This window comes from Castor canadensis, chromosome 19 (genome assembly GCF_047511655.1).
Source record: "Castor canadensis chromosome 19, mCasCan1.hap1v2, whole genome shotgun sequence".
Classification (NCBI taxonomy): Eukaryota; Metazoa; Chordata; class Mammalia; order Rodentia; family Castoridae; genus Castor; species Castor canadensis.
In genome coordinates, this window is record NC_133404.1 from 19,342,563 (window position 1) to 19,368,967 (window position 26,405).

The 26,405-nt window shown below is 38.6% G+C and overlaps 1 protein-coding gene across 5 annotated transcripts in view; it reads left to right on the forward strand.

Annotated features, from left to right (window-relative positions):
* Herc2 (HECT and RLD domain containing E3 ubiquitin protein ligase 2) overlaps positions 1–26,405 on the forward strand; it is a 219,812-nt gene that overhangs the window by 122,285 nt on the left and 71,122 nt on the right. For all 5 annotated transcript variants that reach the window (XM_074061872.1, XM_074061875.1, XM_074061877.1 and 2 more), the window contains exons 40-55: positions 443–590; positions 671–867; positions 1,274–1,504; positions 2,392–2,530; positions 3,857–4,000; positions 5,938–6,080; positions 14,533–14,800; positions 14,891–15,027; positions 16,036–16,134; positions 17,790–17,958; positions 18,057–18,182; positions 19,635–19,743; positions 19,867–20,006; positions 24,232–24,422; positions 25,133–25,238; positions 25,322–25,413. In XM_074061872.1, coding sequence (XP_073917973.1) covers positions 443–590; positions 671–867; positions 1,274–1,504; positions 2,392–2,530; positions 3,857–4,000; positions 5,938–6,080; positions 14,533–14,800; positions 14,891–15,027; positions 16,036–16,134; positions 17,790–17,958; positions 18,057–18,182; positions 19,635–19,743; positions 19,867–20,006; positions 24,232–24,422; positions 25,133–25,238; positions 25,322–25,413 — 2,439 coding nt within the window. The remainder of the gene's footprint in view (positions 1–442; positions 591–670; positions 868–1,273; positions 1,505–2,391; positions 2,531–3,856; positions 4,001–5,937; positions 6,081–14,532; positions 14,801–14,890; positions 15,028–16,035; positions 16,135–17,789; positions 17,959–18,056; positions 18,183–19,634; positions 19,744–19,866; positions 20,007–24,231; positions 24,423–25,132; positions 25,239–25,321; positions 25,414–26,405) is intronic.

Genomic DNA, 26,405 nt, shown 5'->3' on the forward strand with positions numbered 1-26,405 from the left:
GTTTTAAGAAGAATGAGGTTAAAAAGAATTACTTTTTACTTAAACAAATACACACATTTATCCTGTAGCTTATTTTTTAATCCCTGATAATCCTTACAATTAGCCAATTTGATTAGTAGTGAATATCAAAGTTTCACATGATTAATTGCATTATTGGGACAAAAGTAAAGAGATATAATAATCTTTAAACCCTTAATCTGGTGGATATGAATTTCTTTTTTTTTTTTTTTTTTTTTTTTTTCATTTTTCTTTTATTATTCATATGTGCATACAAGGCTTGGTTCATTTCTCCCCCCTGCCCCCATGAATTTCTTTAAAGCTTCTCATTTTATTTTATTTTTGGGTTTTTTGTTTATTTTAGTCCCTTTCATTCATCTATATGCACAGGCCCTCCTACATCTACTCTATATAAAGCTTCTCATTTTAAATTGTCTTTGATCAGATCTTAGCTGTGCACTTACTGCAAGCAGTTCTTCCATCATGGGACAAGACAGAAAGGGCGAGGGACATGAAGTGCCTTGTGGAAAAGCTGTTTGGCTTCTTGGGCAGTTTGCTCACTACGTGTTCTTCTGATGTGCCATTACTCAGAGGTGGGCAGTGATCCCCTTACTTATGATCCCTTGTCAGTGAGCACTGTGCAGTGCAGCTTTTTTCTCTGCTTCTTCCTCAGAATCCACGCTGAGGAGACGCAGAGCCCGCCCACAGGCCTCTCTCACTGCCACTCACAGTAGTACACTGGCTGAAGAGGTGGTGGCACTGCTCCGCACGCTGCATTCCCTGACTCAGTGGAATGGCCTTATCAACAAGTACATCAACTCCCAGCTCCACTCTGTCACTCATAGCTGTGTGGGGAAGCCATCAGAAAGGGTAGGTTCAGTGTCTTTAAATGAGTGTAGGTTTTTTTGTGAAACATTAAGCTTTAAATTATCTTTTTAATCACTATGTATTTTTGGTTTAATATATATTTAAGAATATTTTAATGGAAATAATTATTGAAGAAATTAATATAAAAATTAATTCAGAAGCTGGATGTGATGGTGCATGCCTGCAATCCCAGCTGCTTGGGAGGCTAAAGTAGGAGGGTCATTTAAGCCCTGGAGTCTAGGTTGTCCTGGGCAGCATAGTACAACCCTACCACCTAAAAAAAAAATTAAACAAAACAAAACAAAACTAAACTAACTAAGTAAATAAATTCAGTTTAACTGTAAAGTTTTAAGATTAGGCAGTCCTGTGGTCTTTCTTTGTCAACCTTGCTGTCTGCCATCTGCGCTAGGTTCTGTTAGAGGACTACTTCCCTGACTCTGAGAACCCTGAAGTGGGGGGCCTCATGGCAGTCCTGGCTGTGATTGGTGGGATCGATGGTCGTCTACGCCTGGGGGGCCAGGTCATGCACGATGAATTTGGAGAGGGCACAGTGACTCGCATCACCCCGAAGGGCAGAATCACTGTACAGTTCACTGAAATGCGGACATGCCGTGTTTGCCCATTGAATCAGCTGAAACCAGTAGGTGAACGTTTGCTCAGTTACTGAGTAATAAGGTTTGATATTAGAGCTTGAAAGAAGGTGTACTTTATATTTGCCTTCTAGGAAGCCATGTGACTAAGGCAAACCACTTCCCTTTCCTACTGTTAAGAGTCTGCCCTCCTTTTTCACAGACAGTACATAGCAGTGTTTCACGTGTCTGTCATCTTTTAGCCTTAAAGATGTGAAATGGCATCAACAACCTGTAAGGTAGTTCAAATTATTTTAAAATATGAATTTATAAAGGTCATTGTTTATAAGTCATCTGAAAAACCTAAAAATGATTTTTTAAGAAATAATCTTTCTTCACGTAGGAAATGCTTGCTAGTTGTGTGTAGTGACATGACTTAGGAAGCAACTACTGATATCATAAATCTATGAGTTAGGAATGATAGAGTAGGTGTGTGATTCACATTATTTTGATGTAACACAAGTACAATTTGACTATATCTTTCTATAAAATAGTTTATGATAATTATGAGATACACATGTTGTAGAAAATATGAAATGTATAGAAAAATGTCTAAAAGGATAATAACCAACACCCCAATACAATTATTATTGATGAGCCATTAAAGAAAAAGTTGAAATAGGTTATGTCTATTGTACATGTAAGTCATGGGTTTTTTTGTTTGGTTTTTGTAGTGCTGAGGATCAAACCTGGGGTGTTGTGCATGATAGGCAGCCACTCTGCCTCTGAGCTATATCTCTAGCTACATGTAAATCTTTATCTTACCTTTAATGTCATCTTTTAAAATTATTCTCAGGTGTGAAATGACTTTTAAAACTGATGGTTGTAAAAACTTTCATACTGTTTCATTTCTTAATCTCATTGGCCCTCTTTGAAGGTTTCTTTGCTCTCTCTTCAGATACCTGCTGTGGCCTTCAGTGTGACCAACCTGCCTTTCACAGAGCCCATGCTGTCTGTCTGGGCTCAGTTGGTGAACCTTGCTGGAAGTAAATTGGAAAAGCACAAAATAAAGAAATCACCTAAACAGGCCTTTGCAGGTCAGTATGTCTTATTTCTTGGTGAAACAGCTATAAGTCTGAACTAGTGTTGTTTGGGCAGTTTGTCCTTCTTTCAGTGTGAACTCCTATTGTTGAGTTCCCATTTAGAATGTAGCCTTGTGTGTGGTGGTGAGAGTATTTTTGAGTCAGATTTTGGCCTCATATTTGGAATCACATCTGAAGAGGTCTAGCACTCATCCCCTTCTCTATTCTGAGCAAACTTCTAGAAGAGAAGTCTCTGTTTTCTTCCTCCCCAATAACCCTCCAGCCTGTGGTTTTATGGCCTAATCCCCTTTTTGGGACTTTACTCATAGACTCTTCAGTGCCAGCTCTAGGCTGCTTTTTATTTGGATCTGCCTTGTTTTGTCTCTGTTCTTGTAAAGATTGCAGTTATTGTATAAATATAATGATATGTCTAGAAAGGAAAATCCTTTCCTTGCCTCTTGAATATTCTTAGGAAGTTTGTTTCCCAGCTTATTCTTTATACCCTTGAAGTCCTTTTGTTTGACCCATAACTTCTGGCTGATTCTGTCCACTCATGAGTTTTTCCCCTGTTTCTTACCTGTATCTGTTGTTGCTGCTCCAGCACTTACGATAATAACCACCTTCAGCTCTGGGTCTCTAGTACACATGCATGTAACTCACAGCATGTCCAAAATTCATTCCACCTTCTCCCAGTAGCCACCACTTCCAGTCATAATGAACAAACCTGTCTTCTAGCTGTCAAGCTCAGTGCACATGGACACCCGTGCTGTCTCATCCCTTCACCCCATGCTCACTGTGCTGCCTTGAGGCCTATGCCATTTCCTTCTTGGGAACACAAGCTGCCATGCCTCACAGGCCTGCATCATCATGGTCACTTCCTTATTCTGGGCTCAGCCGGCCTGTGGTGTGGCTGCACATCCCTGGATTAGAGAAGATTCTGAAAGTACGGCCATATCTTCACCAGTTAAGAACTAGTGACATTTGACAAAACTTCCTTAGAGGAATCTTGCAAGAACATGTGAAATTATTTTATTGGTCACCCAGTCATCTTATTGAAATTTCAGATATTTGGGAAACATTTGGTGATGCCAATAAAGTTAATGTGGTTCTAATCTTCACTCCAGCCCATTGAAGTACGTTCTTGGAGAGCAAGTAAGGAGAAGATGTGGTCGAAATCAGAGGATTTTACCAGCCCTTCACTATTGACAATATTAGTGTATGGTTAGTCCAGTCCTTAAAGGCAGGGCATTGTCTGTCTCCCTGTTGTAGAGGTGGTGTGACTGGTAAAGAGGAGACACTGAACAGGGTGAATGGTTCTCATTGCGTTCTTTTGTTCCATAGGACAAGTAGATTTGGATCTGCTGCGGAGCCAGCAGTTAAAACTGTACATATTGAAAGCAGGGCGGGCACTTCTTTCCCACCAAGATAAACTGAGGCAGATCTTGTCTCAGCCAGCTGTTCAGGAGACTGGAACTATTCATACAGGTATCTTCTTTTTAAAGAAATGTCTTGGGGTGGGGTGTGGCTCAAGGGGTAGAGTGCCTGCCTAATAAGTGCAAGGCCATGAATTCAAGCCCCAGTACTGTCAAGGGAAAAAAATAAACAAGAAATGTCTTATAGATTTGTAAGAAAGGCAGATACTCCAGTAGAAAAATAGGTGAAGAATGCAAACAAGCAGTTCATAAAAGTCCTTGTGTTAAGTTTTAAGGAGAAACAGTACTTGCTTATGATTATTACTGTCTAGGGTTGGATTGGGGAAGGAAAATGAATGTAGATGGCTTTGTCCAACGTTGGTGTGCTGTGAGGGCAGTAGGCCTTTTGAGGGTGTCCAGATAGATGACAGGAATTTCTGTGATGGTGGAGAACAGAAGGAGCATAATTGAAGGGATTAAGTCTCTAAAAGAGACTTGCATAAATGCAAGTCTTACTTGCAGCTCAGGGTTTATGGATGAATTCCTAGGCTAAAACTGGTGAGGTTGGCTGAAGTCCTGTTAGAGTGCCTGGAATATCAGGATAAAGCTTAATGTTGACTTGAAAACTGCGTTGGGAGACTGCATAACCAGGATGGATACTTGGAGTGGTTAATCTACTAATAAGGTATAGGAGTATTTGAATTAGGAAATAGGGAAAGAGAATTATCCTTCTGTCAAGTGATAAGATGCTGCCTTCTAGACAAAGGCATGCATAGTGAAAAGAAAGTTCCAGTAGACACTGATGGTGCAGTCTTTTAGATGGTAATTTTGAGGGAAAATAGCAAAAAGTCAAGGATGGTGATGTTTCAAGTTCGAGTTATGGAGAGAACAGTGAGGAGTGTGTTTGAAAGGTCAGTGGAATATGAAATGTTTGGGCTTGCTTATTTCTGAATCTTAAGAGGAAAGGATATTATGAAATTACCTTTAAACCTGCTGTGTATGAGAGAAATTATCAAAAGTACAGATTCATTGAGAACCACAGATGTTAAGGAACCTTGAAAACACTTCACCTGAGTAGAGTATGGTAAACTGGAGTTGAGTATTGGGTTGACTGTTCTGTAGTTGCCCATGAGTTGAGTCAGGTCATTGTCCACGCTTCGGGCAGAATACTGGCTCCAGGTGGAGCTGATTATAGCAGGGATTACCAAACAAATGGAGCACCTGCTTTTGTAAATAAAGGTTTATTTTGTTGAGGTAGGGTCTTAATATGTAGCCCAGGTAGTCTTAAACTTGCATTCCTTCTATTTCTGCCTCCCAAGTACTGTGTGAATACAGTTTTATGGAACACAGGCCTAGCCACTTATTTACACTTTTTGGATGCTTTTGTCTGCAGAGTTGAGTAGTTGTGATCCAACTCATGTGGCCTGTAACCCTGAACTATTTACTTTTAAGAGAAATATTTCAAACTCCTGGTCTAGACAGTTAGATGAAGTTGTCATCAAACAAAACCAACAACAACAACAAAAAAAAGTACCCTGAATTGTGTGAAGTGAACCTTTGGCAATGGGTATCAGTGGGACCATGGCAGACAAAATCCTAAAGACCTCACCTAAAGTCACTTGAAATAGACAAACTGATATCACTCTGACTACATGACACATTTGAAATTGATGTCACTTAGTGAACTGAACAAGGTTCAGCAGAAGTCAGGACTAGAAATACCAACTTGGGATATGTTGATAGCATGGATTGCTAAAACAGTGAGAGAACAAAAAAGGTTTAGGAACTGGGCCAGTGGAAGAAATCTGCAAAGTAGCTATTATTTGCTCTGAGAGACAGATGAACAGATGAAAGACAGAGACAAAAAAGCAGGGAGAGGAAAATTTTGTAATACGTTTTTTATTTGTTATCTGAGTCTTGAAGATTTTGTCTATCACCTGAGGCAGAAATAATAATAAAGAGGTGTTTGCTGTTGAAAATAGAATGTACATATTTTGTTTTTAAACTCAGATGATGGAGCACCTGTATCCCCTGACCTTGGGGACATGTCTCCTGAAGGGCCACAGCCCCCAATGATTCTTCTACAGCAGTTACTGACCTCAGCCACCCAGCCATCTCCTGTGAAGGCCATATTTGATAAACAGGAACTTGAGGTACAGTTGTATAATCTTGATGGGTTTTTTTTTTTTTTGCCTTTGAGACAAGGTCTTACTATGTAGCCCAGGCTGGCCTCAAACTCATGACATTCTTCCTCAACCTCATGAGTGCTGGGATTGTAGGCATGCACCACCATGTCTGGCTACCTTGACAGTTTTTAATCCAGTGTACTAAATTGTGAATGACTTTTTTTTAGATGTATTTTTTAAGGACATATTCTGAATTTTAAATTATAATACCCAAATAATTTGTTAGATTTTTCTTTTTTTTTTCTTCTCACTAGCTCTTTTTTTTTTATTCATATGTGCATACAAGGCTTGGGTCATTTCTCCCCCCTACCCCCACCCCCTCCCTTACCACCCACTCTGCCCCCTCCCTCTCCCCCCTACCCCCTCAATACCCAGCAGAAACTATTTTGCCCTTATTTCTAATTTTGTTGTAGAGAGAGTATAAGCCATAATAGGAAGGAACAAGGGTTTTTGCTGGTTGAGATAAGGATAGCTATACAGGGAGTTGACTCATATTAATTTCCTATGCGTGTGTGTTACCTTCTAGGTTAATTCCTTTTGATCTCACCTTTTCTCTAGTTCCTGGTCCCCTTTTCCTATTGGCCTCAGTTGCTTTTAAGGTATCTGCTTTAGTTTCTCTGCGTTAAGGGCAACAAATGTTAGCTAATTTTTTAGGTGTCTTACCTATCCTCACCCCTCCATTGTGTGCTAAAGCTTTTATCATGTGCTCAAAGTCCAATCCCCTTGTTGTGTTTGCCCTTGATCTAATGTCCACATATGAGGGAGAACATATGATTTTTGGTCTTTTGGGCCAGGCTAACCTCACTCAGAATGATGTTCTCCAATTCCATCCATTTACCAGCGAATGATAACATTTCGTTCTTCTTCATGGCTGCATAAAATTCCATTGTGTATAGATACCACATTTTCTTAATCCATTCGTCAGTGATGGGGCATCTTGGCTGTTTCCATAACTTGGCTATTGTGAATAGTGCTGCAATAAACATGGGTGTGCAGGTGCCTCTGGAGTAACCTGTGTCACAGTCTTTTGGGTATATCCCCAAGAGTGGTATTGCTGGATCAAATGGTAGATCAATGTCTAGCTTTTTAAGTAGCCTCCAAATTTTTTTCCAGAGTGGTTGTACTAATTTACTTTCCCACCAGCAGTGTAAGAGGGTTCCTTTTTCAACGCATCCTCGCCAACACCTGTTGTTGGTGGTGTTGTTGATGATGGCTATTCTAACAGGGGTGAGATGGAATGTTAGCGTGGTTTTAATTTGCATTTCCTTTATTGCTAGAGATGGTGAGCATTTTTTCATGTGTTTTTTGGCCATTTGAATTTCTTCTTTTGAGAAAGTTCTGTTTAGTTCACTTGCCCATTTCTTTATTGGTTCATTAGTTTTGGGAGAATTTAGTTTTTTAAGTTCCCTATATATTCTGGTTATCAGTCCTTTGTCTGATGTATAGTTGGCAAATATTTTCTCCCACTCTGTGGGTGTTCTCTTCAGTTTAGAGACCATTTCTTTTGATGGACAGAAGCTTTTTAGTTTTATGAGGTCCCATTTATCTATGCTATCTCTTAGTTGCTGTGCTGCTGGGGTTTCATTGAGAAAGTTCTTACCTATACCTACTAACTCCAGAATATTTCCTACTCTTTCCTGTATCAACTTTAGAGTTTGTGGTCTGATATTAAGATCCTTGATCCATTTTGAGTTAATCTTGGTACAGGGTGATATACATGGACCTAGTTTCAGTTTTATGCAGACTGTTAACCAGTTTTCCCAGCAGTTTTTGTTGAAGAGGCTGCTATTTCTCCATCGTATATTTTTAGCTCCTTTGTCAAAGACAAGTTGGTTATAGTTTTGCGGGTTCAAATCTGGGTCCTATATTCTGTTCCACTGGTCTTCATGTCTGTTTTTGTGCCAGTACCATGCTGTTTTTATTGCTACTGCTTTGTAATATAGTTTGAAGTCAGGTATTGTGATACCTCCTGCCTTGTTCTTTTGACTGAGTATTGCCTTGGCTATTCGTGGCTTCCTGTGTTTCCATATAAATTTCACGGTAAATTTTTTGATGTCTTTAATGAATGTCATTGGAATTTTGATGGGAATTGCATTAAACATGTAGATTACTTTAGGGAGTATCGACATTTTTACTATGTTGATACTACCAATCCATGAGCATGCGAGATCTATCCACTTTCTATAGTCATTTACCATTGGCTTGGTAAATCTTCTTCCAGCCTTTCATCCTTAGCCTATGCTTTTTCTGTTGGTGAGATGGGTCTCCTGTAAGCAACAAATTGTTGGATCTTCCTTTTTAATCCATTTCATCAAGCGGTGCCTTTTGTTGGGTGAATTAAGTCCGTTAATATTAAGCGTTAGTATTGATAGGTATGTGGTGATTCCTGTCACTTAGTTGTCTTAGTTGTTTGAAGGTTTGATTGTGTGTAGCTAAGTTGAGGTTACTCTCTACTGTCTTGCTTTTTCTGTTCCTGTGGTTTGGTGCTGCCTGACTTTTCATGGTTAAGTTGGGTTTCACTTTCTGTGTGCAGAATCCCTTGAAGAATCCTTGGTAGTGGTGGCTTTGTGGTCACATATTGTTTTAGTTTCTGCTTATCATGGAAGAGTTTTATTGCTCCATCTATTTTGAATGATAGTTTTGCTGGGTAGAGTATCCTGGGGTTGAAGTTATTTTCATTCAGTGCCCGGAAGATCTCACCCCATGCTCTTCTTGCTTTTAATGTTTCTGTTGAGAAGTCTGCTGTGATTTTGATGGGTTTACCTTTATATGTTGCTTGTTTTTCCTCTCTTACAGCATTCAATATTCTTTCCTTAGTTTTTGAACTTGTTGTTTTAATGATGATATGTCGTGGGGTAGTTCTATTTTGATCTGGTCTGTTTGGTGTCCTGGAGGCCTCTTGCATCTGTATGGGTATATCTTTCTCTAGATTTGGGAAATTTTCCATTATTATTTTGTTGAATAGATTACGCATCCCGTTCCCTTGCACCTCTTCTCCTTCTTCAATGCCCATGATTCTCAAGTTTGGTCTTTTGATGGAGTCGGTGAGTTCTTGCATTTTCTTTTCACAGGTCTTGAGTTGTTTAATTAATAGTTCTTCGGTTTTCTTTTAATTACCCTTTCATCTTCAAGTTCTGAGATTCTGTCTTCTCTTTGTTCTATTCTGCTGGATTGGCCTTCCGTTGTGTTTTGCAGTTCTGTTTCGTTCTTTTTTCTGAGGTTTTCCATATCCTGGCTGGTTTCCTCTTTAATGTCTATTTTTGTCCTGAGTTCATTTATCTGTTTATTCATCATGTTCTCTCTTTCACTTTGGTGTTTATACAGTGCTTCTATGGTTTCCTTTATTTCTTCTTTTGCTTTTTCAAATTCTCTATTTTTGCTGTCTTGGAATTTCTTGAGTGTCTCCTGTACATTTTGGTTGACCCTATCCAGTATCATCTCTATAAAATTCTCATTGAGTACCTGTAGTATGTCTTCTTTTAAATTATTCTTGTGGGCTTCATTGGGTGCTTTGGCATAGTTTATCTTCATTTTGTTGGAGTCTGGATCTTAGTACCTGTTTTCTTCATTCCCCTCTGGTTCCTGTACTAATTTTTTGCTGTGGGGAAACTGGTTCCCTGTTTTTTCTGTCTTCCTGTCATTGTCTCTGGTGTTGTTACTGTCCCTGTACTGTGTGCAATTAAGTGTTTTCTAGCTTGTAATAATAACAGTGGTAATATTTAGAATGGAAGGGTGTGCTGAGATGGAAAGCAAGAAGTTAAAGAAATGGGAAAAACAAATACACAGACTGGAAGGAGAAAACAGAACAGGTATCAGACAAGAAGATTTCAAAGGTATAAACAGGGAGCTTTAGTGTACTAACCGACAGTAAGCTGAACAGACATTAGAGAGACAGAGAGAGGATTGAAAATCAAAAATAAAAAAAAATGATAAGAATAAAAGTAAAAAATAAGTAAATGAAAGAAAAATATATATATAAAAATTTACTAAAATAAAATGAGAAAATAGAAAATTTAAAAAATATCAAAAAGCCAAAAAACCTCCAAGTTCAAATGCAATGAAGTTTCAGTCTTCATAATTTGGGTGTCCGTCTCAGTCTCCAATCCTGGAGATGGTGCCTCAGATGTTGTTCAGTAGTTGTCTCATCAAAGGGGACGCATAAAGAAGAACAAAACTACACACACACGCACCAGAAAAACCCCACCAAGTGTCCCAAGTTCAAATGCAATACAGTTTCAGTAAGTTTTTCAGCTTGCAGGTGTAATTCGGTTGTTCTCTCATCAAAGGTAGGGAGACAAAGAAAAAAAAAGAGTCTGGAGACAGTTCTGAGAATGGTATCTGTAAGTGTGGCTTGCTTGCCTGCTGTTGTCAGCCTGCTGTTGCTGGAGGCGTTATTTATGCAGATGTCAGGGGTGAGCTTAGCACTCACCTGGCCCTGCAGGCTTTGTTTAATCAGATTTCTCCTGTGTGTGAGCCTCTGCTACAAGCTTTCCCCTTTCCAAGCACACCAGGAAAGGTGACACTGCACCCGCGTTGTCAGGCCTGCGTGTTTATTTACAGTTCACGTGGGAGGTGGGTCTTCCCCCCTCTCCTATGCAGTTTTCCTCCTACTGCCACTTTCACAAGCTTTCCTGCTCCTGATTACTGGGCGGTGCTGCTGCTTCTGCCAGCCGCCATGTTTGTTTACAGTTCACATGGGAAGTGGGTCTTCCCTCCTCTCCTGTGGAGTTTTCCTCCCTCCGCCACTCTCACAAGCTTTCCCACTACTGGTTGCTGGGCGTGCACCCCCGCTCCCTCCAGAGGCTCTCTGGCCAGGCTGGCTTGTTTATTTACAGTTCCGGGAAGGATTCCCTTCCCCCAATCTTTGGCACTCAGTGTGTCCCACCCTCTTTCCCACATGTCTTTATTACTCTTATTGCTTATTACTGAGTTTCTCTTTTTTTCCCCGGGTGGAGGTTGGTCTGTCCAGGGGGCTGTGCTGCTCTGGCCCAGGCTTGTCTGTGGGAGTACCGCGGTACTGCAAAGCTCACCTGGTCCGCGTCTTCCCAAGCCGTCTTGGCGCTGGTGACTGGCGGCCTGGGGGCCCTCCTGGTTTCTCCATTTAACGTGAAGTGGAGATTCTCTGCTCCAGTTGGAGGTGTGGAGGGGTCAAAGTTATGCCTCTTCTCAGTGATTATGCCTGCAAAGTGTGTCTGCAGCGTCTCTCCAAGATTTCAGTATAGGAGGCTCGCTTTCTGCTTCCTCCCTCTAGCCGCCATCTTGGAATCCTCCTGTTAGGCTTTTAATTACGTTTGTGCATAGGCAGCAGACATTGTAAATATTTACTAAATAATAAGGTTGAAATTTAGCTTTATTTTTGATTTGTGTAAATTGTTTGAAAAAAGTTAACTAGATGCAGTATGGGCTAAATGTTTGTATATTCATAGAGGGAGCATTTTCTTTCAGAAGATGTTGGCGAAACCCATTAGGCCTAGGAATATCACAGTTGCTAATTTTTTCAGTTCTCTCAAAAGCCTCTCTTGTGCTTTGTTACTGTGGATCTTCAATACTCCTGGGCAATGGAGCACATAAAGATATCAGCCAGGCTGCACACTGAAAGAGTGCAGGACCTCTAGAGGAGGTGACATGGGTCCGGTCCACAAGTGGTGGGAAATTTCATGATTGATAACATAAAGGACTAGTTATTTCTTAAAAGTCCTTCTTGCTTTGTAATAATAAAAAGTCCTGGATAAAAAGCAGAGATAAAATCTTCAGTGTTTGGTTTAGCAGGCAGAAACAGCCCTGGGAGAAATGATCAGAAACCAAGGACCTGGAGGAAGTGAGCATCCAAAGCAAGGCCTCAGCTGTCTCAAGGCTGATGGGCAGGGAATAAGGGAGGAAGCAAGAAACTGGGGTATGGGAATCGTTGGGGAAGAGGGTACAGTGCCTTCTCTGGACTGTTCTGAACTCCAGCTGCTTAATAAACCTAAAAACCTCTTGAGGTAAAAAGTTCAGACCAAAGCGGCCAGAGGTAGCTGTTTTTCCAGTCTCCCTGGATGAAATAAAAAGAGGGCCCTGATAAGTGTCAGAATTCATTGGGCAGAATGCAGCCAAAATCATCCCACGAGGATGCCAAATGATACATAGAGGTAGAGTTGTCCTTTAGGAGTTGAGATGGACTGCTGTACCAGAGAGATATTCCATTTTTTTTTAACCTCCATTAATTCTCATAGTCAGCTATCATTCTTATCTTTGTTCTTCTGTATGAAATGTCTTTTTTCTCTGACTGCTTTCAACATTTTCTATTTGTCTTGTTTTTTTGCAGTTACACTACAATGTACCTTTGTGTGTGGGCCCCCTCTCCCCCCACTACCGCCTGTTTTGCATAAGTTACTTGCATATCTGGTGTGTGTTTTCTCCCCATATCAAACATAGCCAAGTTTGGAAAGTTTATGACTTATTTATTTATTTTTTTGTTATTTTTGGGGGCTACTATTATCTATCTGTTAAACTATTAGTGAGTTTCTGTTTATTATTTTCAAAATCTTTTCTCTTTTTAATTAGGTTGGTTAATTTTTATTGTTCTGTTTTTAAGGTGAGGATACTGTGCTTTGTTGAGTCTAATCTGTTAAATTCCATCCAAGAAATGCTTTATTTTATATCTTTCAGATTTTGTATTTCTATTTGGTTTTCACTTTATATCTGACACTTTATAATGACAGTTCCCTTGTCATTACCTCTTTTATTTATCTTATACTATATATTTAAAAACATTTCTGATAATCATGCTAAATTTCTTGTTTCTTTACAGTTTTTTCCATATGATTATAATTAGTTACTGGTGGTTGTTCTTCATATAACATAATCATATTTATTATATTCTGGATGCTTTGGATATTACTTTGATTTGACTTTCAGTTCTGTTAACTCTAGTGGAGAAAGTCGAATTTTCTTCCTGTGGGTAGTTCAGTACCTGGCTGTCATTCTCAAGCCTAAGGAAGCCTGGTGCTTTGCTGTTTTATGACGGTTCATTATGATTTTGTCCTTCATCTAGGTTTCTTGTCTAATTCTAAGGGATTTAGAATCTCTTTGGGGGTTTCAGTAGAAGCCTTGACATTTTTGGGAACCTCTCCAAACACATATGTACACTTGGTTGACCTCAAACCTCAAATACTCTTGCAGCCCTGGACAACTCTAGAAATCTCTTCAGCCTTCCAGCAGTATGAAGAGACCAGACTGTTCTGAATCTCATGTGTACTCTATTAAGGAATCTGCCTAGGATTCGAGGGTGGTCTCTATTTGAGGCTAGTCCATATACACATTTTTAAATTTTCTCCCTCTCTTTCTTGTTGCTTAGGCAGGACCCAATACTAGTCTCTGACTGCAGTCTAGTAGCACTGTCTCTGTCCATGGTTAAATTGTGGCTTCCTGCTTGGCTTCCATTGTTTCAAGGGTTGTACCCATTCCACTTTTGATTGTTTTGACTGTTCTCCAGTGCCCTCAAGCAATTTTTTTTCTTAAAATATGTGTTCCAGAGTTCATGATTATTAGCAGAGGCTTATTCTAGTACATCCTAACTCTCCATTAGCAGAACTAGAATGCTTTTCACTCTGGTTCTGAATTGTATGCTGTTAGGGTGAATGAAGCCTGTCACTTTGAAGTTTCTCAGACTTCACTGCAAAACCGTACGTTTTTGACATTTCCTAGCCATTGAAAGGCTCTATGTTGTCTTCAGTTTCCTCTTAAGTTCCTTCATAACAAGTTTAGTTTAACAAAATAGCTTTAGTGCTATGAGAGCAGGGAAAAGGTACATGAAGTAGGTGAAGTTCCCACCTTCAAACACTGGTGGTGAAATGTTCACTGATTCATTGTAGTGTTTCTCAACTAGTATTTTTTTTAATATCCCTTATTTTTTAATACCATATTTACTCTCCAAAATGGTCTGTTACCTTGAGTAGTTCAGTGTTAGTGTGTTGGTACATGAGCGGGTGCTGTGTTGTTTCCTTCCTGTGTTACAGAGGGAAGAGCAGGTTCCTATGGACAGTAATGCATTGCCCAGTCACAGCAGGGGACACCTTTGTCACTGCTCCATTGGGTCCCTCTCATTGCACTTGTTCCATCAAACCTCAAGGTTTCTGTAAAGTTTTCCCCAGTGGACATTGATACTTGGCTAATTTGCTAGGTTGTCTGTGTGTGAAGTAATCAGGGAAGGTATTTAACCACCAACCCTTTTCTCGGCATTAAATTATGATGTTAAATTTATGATATTAAATTTGCTGTTTTCTGAAATGTTTTATTAATTCATTTTAAGATGCACATGCAGATTTGGAGTTTCTATAATGTAGTTCATAGTCGATGTTGGTCAGTCACATTTTTTTAAATGGTGAAAGTTAGCTGAGCGCACTTTCACAGACTTCCCAGAATCTTCTCGTCTGCCCAGGCTGCTGCTTTGGCTGTGTGTCAGTGTTTGGCTGTGGAGTCCACTCACCCTTCAAGCCCAGGTTTTGAAGACTGCAGCTCCAGTGAGGCCACAACACCAGTCTCCGTGCAGCACATTCGCCCTGCCAGGATGAAGAAGCGTAAACAGTCACCAGTTCCAGCTCTGCCTATTGTGGTACAGCTCATGGAAATGGGATTTCCTAGAAGAAACATAGAGTTTGCTCTGAAGTCACTCACTGGTGCTTCTGGGAATGCGGCTAGTCTGCCGGGTATTGCATTTTCCTTGTTGATACTAGTTTGTTTATGGGTTCCCATTCAGTGCTGTTGGTCTTCCTGATTGTATGTGTGTTTGTTCTCAGGTGTGGAGGCCTTGGTTGGGTGGCTACTTGACCACTCTGATGTCCAGGTTACAGATCTCTCGGATGCAGAAACAGTGTCTGATGAGTATTCAGATGAGGAGGTGGTAGAGGATGTGGATGATGCAGCCTACTCTGTGGTCAGTGACTTCCATGTCCTGTCTGTCTTACCCTCTGAGTTTCTCATATGTCAGTTGTCTCTCTCTCTCTTGAATGAAGCCATCATACCTCCTGTGGACTGTTCCATAAGACTTGCCTAGTTTTTTACTAGACATGAAACAAAACTGTCTGTTTTGTTACTGAAGTAATGATGTGCATTTTTTCCATCATAATTACTTCTACCTTTAAAACGGACCATTCTACAAACATCTAATGATGTTGGTTAACCATTAGAAGATATTTTATTTAAAAAAAAAATCATGTTTTGAGCCAGTCATGGTTATGCATGCTTATAGTCTCAGCAACTCTGGAGGTTGAAACAGGAGGTTTGCTTGAGCCTGGGAGTTCAAGGCCAGCCTGGCAACATCATGGGACCCAGTTTCCTTAAAAGATATACAAACATTAAAAAACAAACAGGTATTATTATGTGCACTTGTAATCCCAATTACTTGGGAGGCCAGAGTAGGAAGATTGCAGTCTTAGGCCCTACCCAAAAACCAAACCAAAGCAAAAAGGCCTGGAGGAGTAGCTCATTTAAAGGCCCCAAGCTCAAACCCTAGTACTGCCTTCCTATCCCCATTCTCCTAAAAAAACATACTAAGCATAGAGGTGCATGCCTTTGTAAATCTCAGCACTTGGAAGACTGAGGTGGAAGGATTCTGAGTTTGAGACTAGCCTGCGCTACCTAGCAAAACACTTTCTCAAAAATGATGTTTTGTACGACATGTTGATTTCTGATCTAGTAAAGTGTTTCATAGGATTTGTTTTAAAAGCCTTGAGATTTTTTTTTACAGCTTTCAAGATTCATTTTTCCCTATTGTGCTATTGCTATTAAATTTTTTACATGAAGATTTTTATAAGAAAATATAGTAGTCATACTTTCTTTAACAATTTTTACTACATTTATTTCTTGATTTTGCAGTCTTCTTTCTTTTTAAGTAAGTTTATCTAGTTTGTTTTCTTTTTTTTTATGTGTTTATCTCTTGTAGGCTACTGGTGCTGTTGTAACAGAGAGTCAGACTTACAAAAAACGAGCGGATTTCTTGAGTAATGATGATTATGCTGTGTATGTGAGAGAGAATATTCAGGTGAGTCATTATCTTAGGCTGGAGCCTGGCTTACTTTTCCTTTGGTAATACCTGAACATCTCCCATATGCTGAGTATCTGTAGTATGCCCAGCATCAATGGACAAGAGGTCCCTGCCCTCTTGTGTGGAAGATAAGCAGACTAACCCAATAAAGCTCTGCTGTTTATTAGAAGGAGATGGGTAGCATGGAAATGAGAAAGAGATTAATGAAGGGATTAGAGTGAGGGACATGTTGTTGGGTGGTGGTTGTGAGTAGTATTGGGAAGGTTCCTGTGTGTATGAAGATCTGCAGGGTATAAAGGGTGGCTTAATGGCTACCAGAGGAAGGCTGAGCACCCAGCCAGGTGACCACTGTGGCTGCAGCAGAGTGACCAGAGGCCAGAGGAGCAGAAAGTGGGCTGGGCAATGGAGGTAAAGAGAACTGGAGAGCAAAGGTGGCTTGTCCACAGAGGATATGACTCAAAGATGGCATTTCTCTGTTATCCTCATTAATGATATCTTTAATACATTTTGCTTATATCATTCTCAATGCTAGCTAGCTTTTTGGGGGCTATTTATGTTTTATGTAGCCTTTTATCCACCTTCAATCCTTTCTTGTCTTGGTTCTCTCATTTCGATACATTTCAGAAAACCCCAGTAGTTCCTCATTTTATCTAAAAGTTTATCAGTATGCATTCCTGATGAAGGGTTTTATTTTGAACATAATGACATTGCTGTTATGCAGCATTTTCTATCCAAAATAAGTAGCAATTCCTTAATATCTTTTCATATCTTGTGCTTGTTCAGGTTTTCCCAGTTTTCTAAAAAATGGCTCTTTATGGGTAGTTTTTTGAGTTTAGATACCAAGAAGATTATTACAAGATTTAACTTTGAGTGGTGTGTCTCTGATGTCTCTTTTAACCTATAATAATTCCTCCGCTCTTTGGTTAGGCTACCATAACAATACCATGGACTGGATGGCTTAAACCATACATATTTATTTCTCATAGTTCTGAAGACTGTAAGTCCAGAATAAAAGTATTGGATTGGCTGGTTTTTCCCAAGGGTTCTCTTTCTGGCTTGTAGGCAGCTGCCTTCTCACTGTGTCTACACATAGAATGAGTGAGGGAAAAGCAGGAGCCAGCAAGGGAGTTCTGTTGTCTCTTCCTTATGAGAATAAGAACTTATCCTGTTGGGGTAGGATACCACCTTTATAACCTTATTTAACTTACTTCCTTAGAGGCTCTGTCTCCTAATGTAGCTACATTGAAGGTTAGGGCTTCAACATGAAATTTTGGGGGAACACAAATTTTCAGTGTACAACATATATTATTCTTTCCCCTGCCTCTGTGAAGTCATACATTTGTGCTAAAACTATGTCCTCTAAAGGAGTTGCATTCTTGATTTTGTGGTGACTTCCTTGTAGTATTGGCTAATACCATTTTTTTATCCAGTAAAGTACCTGTTGGGGATGGAGGGTGTTAGACTCACCAGTTTTTAAAGAGCACTGATTTCATTTAGTATAAATGATACTTGGAGCACACTCTGGGTGCTAAGCAAAATCTTCTCAAAAATAGAACAATGCTACTTATAATGGAACATTTCATCTAGGTACACTTTATTGGACTTTTATGTTCTTACCTTCTATTGGACTTTTAATTTCATTCTAATTTTAGGTGGGGATGATGGTTAGATGCTGTCGAACATATGAAGAAGTGTGTGAAGGCGATGTGGGCAAAGTCATCAAACTAGATCGAGATGGATTACATGACCTCAATGTACAGTGTGATTGGCAGCAGAAGGGGGGTACTTACTGGGTTCGGTATATTCATGTGGAACTTATAGGTGAGCATTTTATTTATTAAGTTCTTTCTCTTTTTCTTAGAGGTAGAGTTCCTAGAAGTGAATGCTAATTGTAGGTCTTTTGCTGTTGAAATCTGTAGGCTATCCTCCACCAAGTTCTTCTTCTCACATCAAGATTGGTGATAAAGTACGGGTGAAAGCCTCTGTTACCACACCAAAATATAAATGGGGATCTGTGACTCATCAAAGTGTGGGAATTGTGAAAGGTAATATTATCTAAGCAACAAAATTCTAATTACCACCTTTTCTTTTTTTTTTGTTTTTGTTTTTCTTTTTTCATTTAGGGGCAAGAAAGAACAAGTATAAACAGAGCCTTATAGTGCTCTCTGGCTTGTCAGTGCCTTCTAGTCAGGGCCGTAGAGCAAGGCATTGTATCTGAAACTGTACAAAGTCATTGGCTCATATCAGTCAGGAGGATGTCTCTCTAAGAGGGGTGACCAATGACAAGTAGGCTCATGTTGAGTTTTGGGGGAGGGTTTGAGGAAGCTAGGGAAAAGTCTAAGATCCAAGTATCTTAATAAATCTTACCTAGATAGCAGAAAGAATGGAGCCAAGCTGAAGTTGATTAGTAATGAAGTAGTTGTTCATACTAGCCAGGATAGGGGAAACATGGCTGTATTTGTGGTTTGGATTAGGTTTGATCTTGATGATACGTGGCTATGGAGGAATTTTGTTTTTGCCTTGATCTGTCCACCAGTCACAGTCTTACACTGGAGTTCTATTCATGTATGTAGTCTGTTGTACTGTAGGTCACCCAATGTGAATATGCCTGGCCAACTCCTAGCTATCAGGGACTGCTTTTTTGCTTTTAATGACGTATAAAAATTTAAAACTGGATTTAAGAAGAAGCTACTGTTTTGAGGGGCAGATTGATCTTCACAAAGGACAAAAGAAGTTGTGCCATTACTAATGTTTTTATTCCCTAACATACTGAAGCACTAAATGCATTTGTTTGTATGTTTGTTTGTTTATTTATTTGTACTGGAGTTGGAACTCAGGACTTCATGCTTGCTAGGGCATGCCCTAGCGGTTTTTTTTTTTTTTTCTTTAGCTACTTTTCAGATAGGGTCTCATATTTTTCCATGGGCTGGCTTGGACTGCAATCTCAAAATGACACCTCCAGCATAGCTGGGATATCAGGTGTGCACCACCACATCTAGCTTATTGGTCGAGATATGGTTTTGCTATCTTTTTTGCCTAGGCTGTCCTTGAGCCACATTCCTCCCAAGTCGCTGGGATTATAGGTGTGAGCCACTGTGCCTGGTCTGTAAATGTAAATTTTGACTTTGCATAATTAAAAACTAATTAAGGTGGAAAATTATAAACATATAAAAGTAGAGAATATATAATGAACCTCATAACCATAATTGCTTCAACCTGTGATCTTGATTATTTTAAAGCTAGTTCCTAATGTCATATGATGTTTCATACATAAGTATCTTAGCATGTACTACTAAAAGAAGTACCACTAAAACATGAATAACTATAATATCATATGGCTAGGTGAGTTTTCATTTAAATTATAGGTGTATATGAGTGATAAAGATGTCTCAGCAGGGGAGGGAAACAACCCAAACAATATATGCACATATGAATGAATGAATAAAAAAATAAAATAAATAAAAAAGATGTCTCAGACTGTTTCTATTCTGTCCTAGCTTTCAGTGCCAATGGGAAAGATATCATTGTAGACTTCCCTCAGCAATCTCACTGGACCGGGTTATTGTCAGAAATGGAATTGGTGCCTAGTATTCATCCTGGGGTTACGTGAGTTTTAAATTTTATGATTGCTAGATCATTTTGGGAGTGGGGGAGAAAGGGTTTTCTTTTGAACTAAGTTTAATAAATGACCTCATCTTTTACTTAACTCAGTGGCTATTTTAAAAATAGGTGTGATGGTTGTCAAATGTTTCCTATCAATGGATCGAGATTCAAATGCAGAAATTGTGATGACTTTGATTTTTGTGAAGCATGTTTCAAGACCAGAAAACACAACACCAGGCATACCTTTGGCAGAATAAATGAACCAGGTAGGGAAGAATGGTTATGTTCTCTCTTCCATTGAAATATAGTGTAGTGAAATAATTACTGTGGCCACCACTGTATTAGAGTTTGCTCTTGTTAGGTTCATATGTACTTAGTGAACACTGTACAGTGAGCACAGTTAGACACAAAGGACAATCTTACAGTGCACAAAAGTTCTTAATTTTAATGAAGTCTGATTTTTCTCCTTTTGTTGCTTGTCCATTTGGTGTCATGTTTACTTTTGTTTATTTATTTTTTTCATCAATTTAAGCAATCATTGCCAGATCCAAGGTCAGGAACCTTAGCTCCGTATTTCTTTCTAGGAATTTTGTAATTTTAGTTCTTAAATTTTACCTCATCAACTGGGTGTGGTAGCTCACACCTGTAATCCTAGCTACTTGGGAAGCAGAGATCAGGATCACAGTGTGAGGTCAGCCTGGGCAAGCAGTTAGCAAGAGTTTATCTGAGCCAATAAAAAGATGGGTATGGTGGTGGGCACCTGTCATCCCAGCTATTTGGTAATTACAAATAGGCTGATCAACGTCCAGGCTGGCTGGAACACAAAAGTGAGACCCTGTTTAAAAGATAACTCAAGCAAAGAAGCTGGTAGTGTGACTCTAACATGTGATAGAGTGTTTGCCTAGCAAGTGGAAGACCCTGAGTTCAAACTCCAGTATTCCAATACCTCCAAAAAAGAAAAACTTTAACTCCTTGGTTCATTTTGTGTTTGTTTATTTTAAATACCCATGTTGTGTTGTAGAATTGAACCCAGAGCCTAGGAAATTGATCTACCACTAAGCTGTATACTCAGCTGGAGTTAATTTTTCTAGTGTCCAACTTCATTCTTTTGCATGTGTATATCCAATTTTCCTAGCACCAGTGATTGAACAATGTCCTTTTCCCATTGAATGGGAATCAATTACTATTGAAAATCAGTTGAACGTAGATATGGGGATTATTCTAGGCTTTCAGTTCTATTTGATTAGTCTGGTCTGTTTGTCTACCCTTATGCCAGATACCACACCATTGTGATACTGTGATTATGATAACTTTGGAGTAAATTTAAATCTGTTTCAAGGTTGTTTTGGCTACTTGGTATCTCTTGAAATTCCATATGAATTTTGGGATGAATTTTTTCACTTCTGTTAAAAAAAAAAGAAGTCTTTGGAATTTTCATGAAGATTATATGGAATCTGTGCTTTCAGCAAGATTTTAACAATATTAAGTCTTCCAAGTTGTTTTAGGGATATCTTTCCATTTGTCTAAGTCTTCTTTAGTTTTTTTTCCACAATGTTTTAAAATTTTCAGTGTACAGTCTTACACCTTCTTGGTTAAAATTATTCCTAAGCATTTGTTTTTCATTCTAGTTCAAATGATTTTCATAATTTCTTTTTTGGAGTATTTGTTGCTAGAGCATAGGAAAAAAAACTGATTTTTGTGTAAATTCAGCAGTGTTGCCTTTATTGGTGTGTGTGTGTGTGTGTGTGTGTGTGTTTCAGTTTTCTATATCTACAATAATGTCATCTGCAAATAGGGAAAGTTTCATTTCCTCCTTTTCAATTAAAATGCCTGTGTTTCTTTTTTTCTTCAATTTAAAAAAAACCTATTGCTTTGAGTAGATTGTCTTCCTTCTTATCTTTGGGGAAAGGCTTTCTATCATGTTAGCTGTGGGTTTTTCATGTATGACTTTTATCATGTGGAAGTTCTTTTCTCTTCCGAGTTTGTAATGTTCTCTTACCTCTTGGAGGAGAGCTGTACAATCTGTAGAGCTGTCTCCCTTTCAAGCCTAATCTTGGATTCTCTTTCTCTCTCAATCCCTTTCTTCCTACCTCCCCCTTCTCTTTCTTTTTCTTTCAGTCTGTCATGGGTTTATCAATTTAATCAGTTTTTTCAAAAAACCAACTTTTAGCTTTGGTTTGCTATCTTTCCATTTTTAGGATACAGATTTTATTTTTGGAGTGGATACTTAGCTCATTAATTTTCCACTGTTACCTTTTCTAATAACATTCTGACTATTGTTTCTAAGGATTATGCTCTGATATATACTAGTGATTTCATCATCACTTGTTCTACAGTAGATTTAAATTTCCATTGAAATGTTTTTCCTGCATCAAGTTTTCAAACACATGGATCTTCTCTCTCTCACTTTCTTTTTGTTTTTGGTCCTGGGGTTTGAATCTGGAGCCTTTCTCCATTTTATTCTTTTGGGCTGATGTGCTTTTCATTGTTTAGTTCCTTCCTTAATGGCTTAGTAGTTATATACATTTTTTTTTCTTTTTTTGGTACTGGGTCTTGATCTCAGGGGCCTATACCTTGAGCCACTCCATCAGTCCTTATTTATGATGGGTTTTTTCAAGATTGGGTTTTGTGAACTATTTGCCTAGGCTGGCTTTGAACTGCGATCCTCCTGATCTCTGCCTCCTGAGTAGCTAGGATTACAGGCATGAGCCACTGGCACCTGGCTTACATACATCTTTAAGTTTATATATTATATGGGACTATAGGTTATATACTTTTTAGTATTATTTATTACTTGATATGACAGGTTTTACTTACAAAATCTAATATTGTTTAATATTTGTATCTTTCTTCTAAACAGTGCAAAGACTTTAACTCTCTTTAACGATTGTTTACCCCCATTTGGAAAATTCTCCATTGTTCAGTATTTTTTCACATATTACCTCTGTCATTTTTTTTTTTTTTTTTTGATTGGTTGGTTGGTTTTTCTTGGGGACGGGTCTTTTCTTTCACCTATATTTGACTTTATCTCCATCTCGCAAGTCTTTTACCTCCACAATTATGTTTTCTAAACTGTTGCTCCTCAGTTCTTCATTCTAGATAATTTACCGAGTCTTCTGGTGAGTCCAGTCTGTTGTAAACCTGCTCATTAAGTTTTTAATTTTAGTTATTACATTAATTGTTCTCCTTTTTTTTTTTTCTTTTCAGTAGTTTTTGCTTCCCTATGGAAATGTTTGATATTTTCTTGCCTTTTGGAACTCAGTAAACATAATTAGCCGGGTGCCGATGGGTCATACTTGCAATCCTAGCTCCTCAGGAGGCAGAGATCGGGAGGGTTGCAGTTGATGCCAGCCAGGGCAAATTGTTCATGAGATCCTATCTTGGAAAAACCCATCACAAAAAAGAGCTGGTGGAGTGGCTCAAGGTGTAGACCCTGAGTTTAAACCCTCATACTGCAAAAAAGAAAAGAAATCAATAAAGACCCCACAGATTTCAGAAGCATATAGGGGAATACTAGGAACAATTCTACATTCATAAATTTGACAATTTATATGAAATGAACTAATTTCTTAAAAGTTGTATATTACCAAATTCACTCAGGAAGAAATAGATAAGCTGGGCTACAGTGGCTCATGCCTGTAGTCCTAACCACTCAGGAGGCAGAGATCAGGAGATTTGATGTTCAAAGCCAGCCACGGGCAAATAGTTCCAAAGACCTTATCTCAAAAATACAAAACACACACAAATAAAAAGGGCTGTCGGCACTGCACGCTAGCGGCTCACGGCTGCAATCCTAGCAACTCAGGAGGCAGAGATCAGAAGGATTGCAGTTCCAACACAACGTACCATTGTGTTCTAAACATTGTATTTTCAAAAGTATTTCTTGAATCAATTTGAGGCTGATGTTGTCTTTCACCAGCAAATGGGGAAGAGAGTGTTGTTCTGACAGGTTTTTGGGAAAAGTACCTATCTGAGATGATTTCATGCTGAGTTACAATTCATTAAACAAATAAGCAGTTTGTCCTCAACCAAATCTTAACTTCATATTTCTTGTTGGGATTTCACATACATGTTGATTTTCATGGGCGTCTTTGACCCTTTCTTGTCTTTTCTGGACCCCAGTTTGTTTCCCTTTCTACTTCTGATCCTTTCAGAAGTATCGTGTGTCTTGTCATTTCTGAGCTACATTATCCCAGCCCCTCCAGCATTTTTAATACATATGTTTTCTTTGAGATCTGTTACTAAACTTTTCCTATAAATTACTTGTTTCCATTTTGATTAGAAATATATTTCTAGCTATTACCTGAGAAACTAAGTAGAATAAATTGTACAGACTTCTTAAGAGAAGTGTTGAATATCTTGAGTAGATTTTTTTTGAAGCTGTTTTAATACTAATTAGTTCCTTTTAATTTAAAAACATTCTTTTTTTAAATAAAGTTAGAAGTTTATCACTGGGTATTATTGATTTCTCTTTTTAACCATGTGAAATAGGACAGTCTGCAGTATTTTGTGGCCGTTCTGGAAAACAGCTGAAGCGTTGTCATAGCAGTCAGCCTGGGATGCTGCTAGACAGCTGGTCCCGCATGGTGAAGAGTCTGAATGTGTCATCTTCAGTGAACCAGGCTTCTCGTCTGATTGATGGCAGTGAGCCCTGCTGGCAATCATCTGGGTCACAAGGAAAGGTAGTGTGCCATGGGGTCCATCAGAAAGTGCTTTCATTTAGGGGGATTTGCATTTTTGATTTTCAAAATAAACTTTGAAGAACCTAGAGTCTTGCTAACGGCATCTGTCTATACTCATTTTATATTTCAGTTCATAAGTTACTTTAAAATGACAGACCAGTAGGTCATCTACTTCTTATTGTCAGATAATTTGAACAGCGTGAATAGCAGATGTTATGTAACTGACCAGTTACTAAAACGTGTAGCAGATGTTTTGTTTTCCTTTCTTATGTGAAATATATGAATTCTGATTCTACTTCTGATTAAAAGTTTTCTTAATAGCATGACATAGCTCTGTGTAGAGAGTCTTTTTGCTAGCACTGATATATGGGTGTGTACCTCATGTGGCCACACAGGACAGAGTTGGGGAGAAGACCATTTTCTTCATTTTCACTGTAGTGTTCTGTGTCACTCACTCTTGGTGGTATAAAAGCACCACCCTTGGTCAGAAGTCTAAAATGTGCCATTTCTAGGGCTTAGAATGAGATTTTTCTCTAATGAACAAGTGATGAAGAGGGATACTCCTGTATCTGCCAGGGTAGGAGAAAATTCTCTCATGCCATATTTTGTGTTTCAAACTCTCGTAAAGATTCAGGCTCCATTGAAACAATTTTAGTAGCTAAAATATAGCTAAATTTTGCTAACTGAAAATATGTTTTATTTTTTTAAAGCATTGGATTCGTTTGGAGATTTTCCCAGATGTTCTTGTTCATAGATTGAAAATGATAGTAGATCCTGCTGACAGTAGCTACATGCCTTCCCTGGTTGTAGTGTCAGGTAATTGAATTCATTTACTCAAAAAGTAGTGTCTCCTAGCTGTTAGTAAACTTCTTTGTCTGATTCTTTCACCTTTTTCCTAGGTGGAAATTCCCTAAATAACCTAATTGAACTAAAGACAATCAATATCAACCCCACTGACACTACAGTACCCCTTCTGAATGACTGCACAGAGGTAAGTAGCAGAGGTCATGCACCTTTGGAGTGATTCACAAATGACAAAGGAATAACTTGGGTATTTCTGGTAATAGTATTGAGCCCTGTTTTTCTCGCCTCTTAATTAAATAACAACATACTTGTTTTAAAATTTGACATTATTTCAATATCTTGTTCTATATAACTTGAATTTGCAGTTTATTAAATCAGCTTGAAAGGGAAATAAAATAGATTTCATTCCCACTATCTTTGATAACTAGCATGGTTAAGTACTACTAGCAAGTCATTAGGCATTTGAAGTTGCTGGTTGTAATTGCATTTTTTTTTCATTAAATATCTTTTTGTTGAGGTGTTTTTTCTGACTATATATGCAGCATTGAAGTTTTTTATTTCTTGGTGTCACATCCTTTCACAATTGGCAATAAAGTAACTTTCAGAATAAATCCAAATTTATTGTGGGCTGCTAAAAATTCTGAAACATCATTGAGGGTTCTTTAAAATGGAAACACTACAGATTGCTGAGATTCTTTAAAATCCTCTAGCAAATCTTTCCACACAGGATACATACACTATTCTAATGAATTCAGTATTCTTAAAACAAATTAAGACAGCTTTCTTTTCTGTTGTTTTGTGAGGACTAGTTCACTTGGTACAATTATAGTAGATATCAAGCATTTAATTTTTTTATAGTCATTCAGAGTTTATTATAGATAAAGAATACTTTTTTATTGTGATATATTTGTTATATAGAGGAGATTCATTGTGACAATTCCAATAGGCTTATATTGTACCTTGATTAGATCATCCCACTGTCTTCTGCACTCAACCCCCTCCCTGCCCCACTTAGAACATTTGCAAGAAGTTTCTTGGACTATTTCATGTAGGTATATGAAGTCCATCCACAATATACCCTTCCCTTAATCTCCTTCATTCACCCTCCCCCCTTTCACAAGGACCCTCCCCTCCCCACACACAGTACCTATTTTACAGCCCTGTCTTTTGTTTTAAGTT